General features: G+C 41.0%; 1 protein-coding gene and 1 pseudogene across 4 annotated transcripts in view; both read right to left on the reverse strand.

The window, feature by feature from the left end:
• Positions 1-8,541, reverse strand: part of OFD1 (OFD1, centriole and centriolar satellite protein) — a 44,131-nt gene that overhangs the window by 25,297 nt on the left and 10,293 nt on the right. For all 4 annotated transcript variants that reach the window (XM_025046593.1, XM_025046592.1, XM_025046595.1 and 1 more), the window contains 5 exons: positions 6,338-6,454; positions 4,840-4,976; positions 4,119-4,292; positions 1,962-2,068; positions 499-618 (listed from right to left, as the gene is read on the reverse strand). In XM_025046593.1, coding sequence (XP_024902361.1) covers positions 499-618; positions 1,962-2,068; positions 4,119-4,292; positions 4,840-4,976; positions 6,338-6,454 — 655 coding nt within the window. The remainder of the gene's footprint in view (positions 1-498; positions 619-1,961; positions 2,069-4,118; positions 4,293-4,839; positions 4,977-6,337; positions 6,455-8,541) is intronic.
• Positions 4,594-4,712, reverse strand: LOC112479507 (annotated as a pseudogene).

Genomic DNA, 8,541 nt, shown 5'->3' on the forward strand with positions numbered 1-8,541 from the left:
CATCATTTTTTTGCTTTATATAGTTAATTTCAGTTTGTTTCTTTTGATTCTGGCTCTATAGAATCTTGAAGGAATACAGGATACATGTTTACTAACGAATACTATAACCAGAATAATTTATAAATTATTAGATATCTTAGTGGCAGTATTAGTGAGGCAGAGAAAAAGAGAACTAAAAGTGATTATAATTCCAATTTTAAGCTTATCAGCACAGCAACATGCCCTAAAAATTAAAGCAAATCAGAGGCTCTCGGTCGGTACATGTTAGAGAAGCTACGAGTAAGAACAAGCAGACGATGCTATTCTCTGTACTGTATCTTTTTAAAACTATCTTAACTCAAATCCTCATGGGATAGGCTTGACTGTCAATAAAAACATGTATTTTTTAAACATTAACTTTTGTCATAAAACGATGGTCTTATCTACTTCATTAGTGTTGCCGTGTTTCCATCAACTTAATTTCAACGTATTACTTATTTAAAAACATCAAATAATTACTTTAGAATTTCATTCTTCAGCTTCTGGTCATAGGTCTCCTCAATATTCTTTATATTCAGCTCCCGTCTCCTAAGAGCATCAGTCACACTTTTATTTTTTTCTTCTTGTAGCCTCTGGGCCCTGAAATTAGCATAAAGGTGTAAAACAAATAGAAAATTACAATACCTGAAGTAAAGACTTAAGGGGGAAAAAATAATGTGTTTTTAGCCCCACAGACTAAAATTGTTACATGCCTGTCACCGCTGGGAAGTAAACAGAAAGAGCCAGAAGTCCTCCATCTATTTCATGAACTGACCTAGTTAGCAGATGGAGCTGTACAGTGCCACCAGGCTGGAGGGAGTGTGAAGTGACAAGGCCAAAGTGGTTTTTTTCACAGAACACGATTCACATTTAAAAAATGGTTTCAGGAGCTACATGGCCATAATCAGTTCATTAGTGAAAGAATTTTATTAGTTACAAAGCTATAGCTCAAACTTAAGTTAGTATACCTGAGTGCTTGTTTCTTCCATAACATTGTTTCTAACTGTGAGATTCAACAAATTGGCAGTTGTAAAAGTCATGGGGATGTAAAGTACAGCATAGGGAATATAGTCAATATTATTGTAATAAACGTATATGGTGTCAGATGGTACTAGATTTATCGGAGTGATCACTTCGTAAGTTATATAAATGTCTAATCACCATGCTGTACACTGGAAACTAATAAAAAAGTCAAAAAAAATTACATTGTGTTTATATGCTTGGATGGGAGGAGTAGGGGTTGTGGAACTATCTCCACTCAAATTCTGTTACTTTCCTTTTCAAAGAGAGTAAGGTAGGCAGAGAGAAGAAATCAAATGAATCAAGTCTACATAAATGACAGGACGTTCATGAAGACGGAGACAAACCCTTCAATGACGTAAGACTCCTGCAGTATCTGTGTCAATTAACAGCAGAACCTAATGAGAAAGAAAGCTTACTCCATAAACTAGACAGGTAAGATTTGAAGAATGAAACATTTGTGAGCACTTAGAAAAAAGTAACACACACATCACAATAAATAGTTTCACCCAGCACAAGTCAAGTGAGAGCCACTGTATTTCCTCTGACAGCAGAGCAGGTAAATGTGGCAGGTCTGGCTATCTGAAATTCAGTTACTATATGCACATGCAACCATTCGATCTGACTGACTGAACATAAACGTGAAACATGATTTGTTAAAACATTATTAGCCTCTTCAAATTATTTGTCTGATCTTACTGTAGCCTGATGATGGTCTCATTCTGCTTTTCATCACAATGTCTAAAATTTCAAAAGCAAAACCCTAGTCTCCGTTTCTCTTAACTTGTGCCTTTTAAAGCTAGGTGTCATCACCTTTATAACCAAGAACTCTACTTGGCGATTAACATTAGAATATTTAGACATATTTAGTTCTTTTTAATCTCATTCATTCTGAATATCCAAAACGAACACATATTACTTACAATTCAAAAGCTTCGATTCTTTGCTTCAGCTCTGCTTCTCTGCCTCTTAGCAAATCTATATCTTTTAGTAGAAGCTGCCTTTGAGCATAAATTTCTTTTGTTTCAATCTGTACAGAAAAGCATCAATTTTTAGCGAGCAAGCTAAAGAAAATAAAACAGATTTGAACTAATAGACTGCTTCCTAAATTCCAGAAAACAATCAAAGTACAGACAATTTAAAGTAAATCACTTTCAAGAGGTTCCATTCGAGATATGCATTTTGCCTGTTCTAGTTACACAGAAATTTACTCCCTCACTTGATAACTGATAAGCTATATAACCAATATTCCTAACATCCCTTGTCTAATCATTCTTAGTTAATTAACATCTCTCAGACACTTAAATTTTGATGTTCTGCAGCAAAAATAAATAAATAAAGAAAGAAACAAAATGTGTATCAGCAATAAAACTTATAAAAATAGAACCCCCAAGGTTTGGCAGTTGGTGTCGGAAAGTTTCAATTCAGAGGCCATTCTGACTTGGCATTAACAAGCTTGTAGGAACCCCAGAACCAACGAGCCACAATTTCACGTGTGTTCACTGAGCAAGGATTCACTGAATAGCTATCATATGTCAGAACACACTGAGAGCTGGATATAGGAAATGAACAGATACAGTCCTCATCTTTAAAAAATCCAGTATTTACTCAGGGAGAGAGAGACAATCGTGGAACAAGGTGATTTCATAACCAAAGTCCATGCAGACTGCACGGCAGGAACCGTGCTGGAACGAGTCATTCTATGGGAATCAGGGAAGGCATCACGAGGAGGTGACATTCAGGCTGGGGTTTGAAGGACAGGACAGTTTTATCCGGGGAGAGAAGGGAAAGGGCATTCCAGGTGTGGAATAAAGGCATGGCACCTTTTATGATGACAACCTCACAGCCTTCAGAGAATCCGTTAACAAGATGGGGATTCAGGCATTAACTATATGGTTGATGGGATTAGGCATCCTGAAGATGAACTGGTTAGGCCAAACACATCTCAAAGACCTGTGCTTCCGACATTTTTAGAGCTGAAAAGCCCAATTCTCAGAAATGCTATAAAAATCGTAGAGGAGGTGCAATAACCATTAAATGACTGGGTCTCACGGAGAAGCCCTAAGCAAGGGTGGAGGCTGGGAGGACAAACCCATTTCCAACATCTCGTGGTCCTAGTGGTTCTGCCTGTGCAGAGGAGACCATGCCCCACATCCAGTTTGGTCTGAAACTCCCCTGGGAAAGGAACTTGTTTCTCCTAAGGAAGCAGACCCAACCTCTCTTGCCAAAACGTACCCCTGCCACTCCTCAACCTCTCCATTTCTTGTCCGGTCACTTTCCTGGGTGACAAGATCAAATGGCAACAGGGATGAGCCTCGAAGCCCGAGACTCCTCCACTCCAGGGACCTTCACCTTTGCTCTGACGGCAGCACACTGAATTCTTTCCGATCCTCACCTGAAACCTCAAGCTGCAACTCTGTCCTCTTGGTCCATCCTTATTCTTCTGTCCGTAGTCCCAGACTTATCCCTTGATGTCCTTGAGACTGCCACATTGCCCTGTCTTGTCCCCTAGGTTAGTAGCCATCCACCCTCCTCTCTGGTTCCCTTCCCAGTCTCGCCAAACTCCAACGCCTCCAATTAAACAGGCTGCCTTTCTCGAGTCAAATAAATTCAGCTCTATAAAGCTCCACGCCCCAAGCATCCCTACCTTTCTGCCCTCACTGACCTTGTAAATCCTCCCAAGAGCTACAGCAGAACAATCACCTACGACCACTTGGTTTGGTCTACGACAGTTCCAGGGCCCTCGACACAGCTTGATCGGAACCATTCCACACCTCTGGGCCTTCTCGAAGCTGCTGCCTAACCCTCAAGTCTGCCTCTCATACACTGTGTCTCACAATCCCGACACAGACGTTCCCATCCATGGTTCCTCCCTCCAGCAGCCTAGAAGGAAGGAAGCCTGCGTATTTTTTTCAGGGCCGATCCTTCCACTTCTGCTCCTGACCCCAGCCCCTACTGGTCCTCTAGGGCCCTGTGCCACAGATTGTTCCAGCAATCGTCCCATCTCGCTCCTGGACCCTGAGCCAATCTACTAACCGCTGCAGGAAATAACCACCCAAAAAATTATTTTAAAATATTACCTCCTGGTGCTTTTGAATTCTCTCAAGGGTCATCTTTTCCTGAGAAATGAGGGCTTCAGATTTTGCTTGACGAGTTCTCTCAAATTGGTTCCGGAACTCAGCTAATTCTTTCTCATACTTTCTTTTCTCTTCCATGAAAAGTTTTGCTATTTCAGTATTTTTTAAATACTTCATCTGCCAATTGAGCACAAATAACTGTTAATACCAATAATTATAGTAAAGAAATTATAACAAATTCCCCATGATTAGGTTTAACATTAATGCTCTCAATATATTCAGTTTAATTCATCTTTAGTTTCATCTCATTCACTGTACCTGTAAGATTCATTCAAAAGGCAAAAAGAAATGACATCAACTGGAAGGAAAAATAATATGCACAAGAGTATTGCATTCATTAATAAGATTCTAAATAGTTTCCCATATACCTAAGATTAACACATGAGAAAACAAAGAAAAATATCACTTTTTTTTTTTATACCTACAACACCTGGTCTTCCTAGGTGGTCTCCCATCCAAGTACTAACCAGGCCCAATCCTGCTTAGCTTCCGAGATCAGACAGGATTGGGCTTGTTCAGGGTGGCATGGCCACAGACCATGGACCATGGCTCCACTGGAGCATAAACTCAGGACCTTCTGCGTGTAAAGCAGATGTGCTAACCGCTACACTAGGGAACCATGTCCAAAATATCACTTTTGTTAATAGCAACAAGACAAACTTACCTTTTGGTACATTTCTGACTGAAGCTGCTGTTCTATTTCTCTCTTATACTCATTTAACTTTATTTCTAAAGATTCTAACTTTAGTCGCTGAGGGTAAGTATCTGCAAACTGATCATCAATAACTTGAAGCTTCTCAGCTATTGAGAAAAACACAGAAAATTAGGATAGAGAAATGTGATAAGGTGACCAAGAGGCCACAGGTCTGTATAAAAGAGTGTATTTAGGGGAAAGTGCAGAAATGTCTGTACATCAAAAAATTTAGATTAATGGATGGATAAGTGATCACGCAACTATTATACACATTTAATGGTGAAATCTAGTTATGCAAGTGTTCCCTGTAAAACTGTTCCAACTTTTTTCAATGTTTGAAAATTTTCATCATAAAATGTCAGGGGAAAAGAAAGCAAGCAAAGAATATAGTTTAAGTCAGAAAACATTAGAATCTCTTTCCAGTCTCTAAGTGCCAAGGCAGAGTTCTTTTATCGGTTTTTGGGGTAAATTGACTCACATATTCAAAACGCTGACCTTAAATGAATCAAAGATCACGTGTTTTAAGTCTATCACTTTACAGGGAAGGACACAGATGCCCACACAGTTAAAGTGACTCCCGGGCAGCTAAGCAACTGCACACCGGCATAGCTGGGACTAAAGCCAGGCCTACTGATCGTCTCTCATTCCAGTAGACCTGCAGCCCTCCAACCAAATGTGGGTCGGAAACAACCATGCAGCAGAGTGCGACCTGGACCTGGAGCACAGTCTCACCCTGAATGATACCGACGCCCACCAAAAAGCGTGTGCAGGAAAAAAACGGCCGGCAGGAATAGGTTAAAATATTTGAACTCTTTTCTGTGTTACAAGTGAAAGGCGCCATTGCTCCCGAAGAGTAAGGGAGGGCCAAGAAATCGACTAATCACACCGTTTTAGCCAGCAGTTTCCCTTCTCTGGTCTCCTGAGCGTACACCTAAAGCGCAGGACGGTGTTGCAGAAAGGCTGCACGGCGGGAGACGCTCGGCATCATGGACCGGAGACCTTGGACTCCAGCATCGGCTCTGACCCAGACTGGGTGTTTCTCAGTTGCTCTTCCTCCCGCTGGCGACTGCCATTTCCTCAACTATAGAACGAAGGGATAGGGCACTGACGCCTCTAGTTGTCGGCACGCGAATAGTCTAGTGTCTTCTCACTTTAGTGGCTATGAAAGTGAGATGAGACACAGGGAAGAGCCTCGAGGTTCAAGCCAACAAACAAGAATGTGGGCCTCTGCATCCCTGTGGGTTTTGGAAAGTGTAGCCCCGGCGCTCACGAAGGGAGGAGAAGCACTGGAGAGCAGGTCCTGGTCCCTTCCAGCAATGACACCAGAGAAAGCATGCACCCCTGCCAGGCGCCTACAGCATGCACCCTTCCCGGCCAAGGACCACTGACATAACGCGGTAAAGCAGCCCATTTCCTTCACTCAAAAGAAAACAGAAGAACTGAAATTATGAAAGAAGGCTACAATTACCAAGAGAATCCTTGCTAGGTAATGTCTGAGTGCTCGGACTTGTCTGAGTGCCCGTATCACAGGTCTCTTTAGCTTGGAGATAGGCTGCCATCTGTTTGAGAAACTCCATGAGAAAACCTAAAAAACAACGCATGTGGTTTTGTCTCACAACTTTCTTTCATTCAACCATTGCTCAATCACTGTTTATACGATCTCGATTTTATGACATTATCCTTTTTTACATTATGTTTCTTTGAAGAATCATTTCTGAGGGAAGTCCTTTCCAAGCATGATACCAAACTCTAGAAGCGGTAAGGTGAAATATTTATCAATCTAACATAAAAATCAAGAACTTATACATGGCATGAAATAAAGTCAAAAGACAAATGATACACTGGAAAAAGTTTGCTATAGTGTGGAGGAGACAGAGGACAAATTTTAATAGTATCAAAGAGCTCTCACCGATCAGTAAGATGGGGCAAGGCGTGAACAAAGAGTTTATGGAAAGAAATTTTAAATGTCGAAAAAACATGAACAAAATCATAAATAAATGCAAATTAATAGTACGACAGCGAGATCCTATTTTCCCAATAAGACTGCTAGGATTAAAACTTTGGTAGTACTTGCAGTGCTGACAGGGGAGCGGGGACGCAGGCATGCTCACTCACTAGGGAAGGCCCTGGGTCAGTGTTTATGCACATGACCTGCCACCTAGTAGTTCCATCTCCATGAATATGCACAGCTATACATTCACAGGGACACTAAGGGTGTACACTTCACACTGCTTCTAATGGCTAAAACCAAAGAATAAAAGGATGAAATCTCCATCGATAGGCAGTTAATTAAATACACTCTTTAAAATTAATCTAAATATATGGCTATAGAAAGACATATTGGCGGATGAAGAAAGCAAACTGTAAAAGTTATATACTATGACCTCATTAATGAGTGTGAGTTTTAATTACATGTATTTGTAAACTAAATTGTGGTAGGATAAATAAGAAACTACTCATTCTACTTATCGGCAGAAAGTGAGATTAGAGAATATGGCCAGAAATTTCTCCTTTTCTTTCACTTTATACCCTTCTGAATAGTTTGGAACTTTTTTTTAAACCATGAATATAGTTTAGAAGTTTTTAGTTTCTTAAAACAAAGTTTAATGGACTCCTGCGTCTGCATCAGCCAAGGTAGGGGCTTTTTATTCCTTTTGTGCTGAAGAGTTTTAAATGCACTGGTTTTTAGTTCCCCTGATGAAGATGTAAACTGTTCTTTCACAGTCATTTCCCTGCAGTTGTCTCATCCACCTTTCTTCCCCTGACCCTTCCCAGCCAGGCTGCCCTCTCCTCGCACCTTTCGCGAGACTCTTAAGCTGAGGCCACGTCTCAGCTCCCTCTATGGAAAAGGTAAACACCTGGCAGAAATTCCCGTCAGATCCTGAGTCCCACAGTAGATAAGCTTTAGGATGTGCTCTTCGGCCTCAGTGTTTCTAAGGCTGTCACCTCTTTCCACGTCTGCAGCGCTGTCCTGACCACAGGTCCCTAATTAGCTCCCTTTCCCTATCCTTCTCCTCCCCGCCCCCACGCCCTCTAGTCTCCTCATTTATTTATTCAATCGTTTATCTATCAGTGTGTACTCATGGTTATTTTATACTCTGGGTTATAATTCCTATGTTATTATATAACTCATTACTTATATAATCCAATATTTTATTTTGTTGCTCCAACTGTTCAGCTTTGGCCTTTGGGAGCTCTTTCGCTGTGCCTTTTTTCTTCCTTAAAGAACTATGTTCTGGCTCTGTAAGATGCTCCAGGCTCACCGTGTATACACATTCTCTGCTCCAGTTCTGGAATCGGCCACTGCCCCAAGGAGCCCTGGTCCCTATTAATATGAGATGGTGTTAGAAACCAAATCTTAGTGTCCCCAACTGGGTGCTAGGCTTGCTCATTGCTACTGGGGTGTCATTGCTTCCTATCCCTCAGCATGAAGAGCAAGGAAATAATATATACACATATCTATATCTCTCTATACATCATGTGTGTGTGTGTATATACACACACACATATATATACACATTAAGCTAAATGATTTCATACTGATGTCTCCAACTAATCCCTTACCACATGGGTCATTCTAGCCTGCTCCCCTTATCTGTAAGTTCCCACTCCAACAGTGAAAGACCTGGCTCTTGCTGTCTACTATCCATCTCCTTAACTGCTCAATCCCAG

The sequence above is a fragment of the Pteropus alecto genome, unplaced genomic scaffold, assembly GCF_000325575.1.
Source record: "Pteropus alecto unplaced genomic scaffold, ASM32557v1 scaffold23, whole genome shotgun sequence".
In the NCBI taxonomy this organism is placed as follows: Eukaryota; Metazoa; Chordata; class Mammalia; order Chiroptera; family Pteropodidae; genus Pteropus; species Pteropus alecto.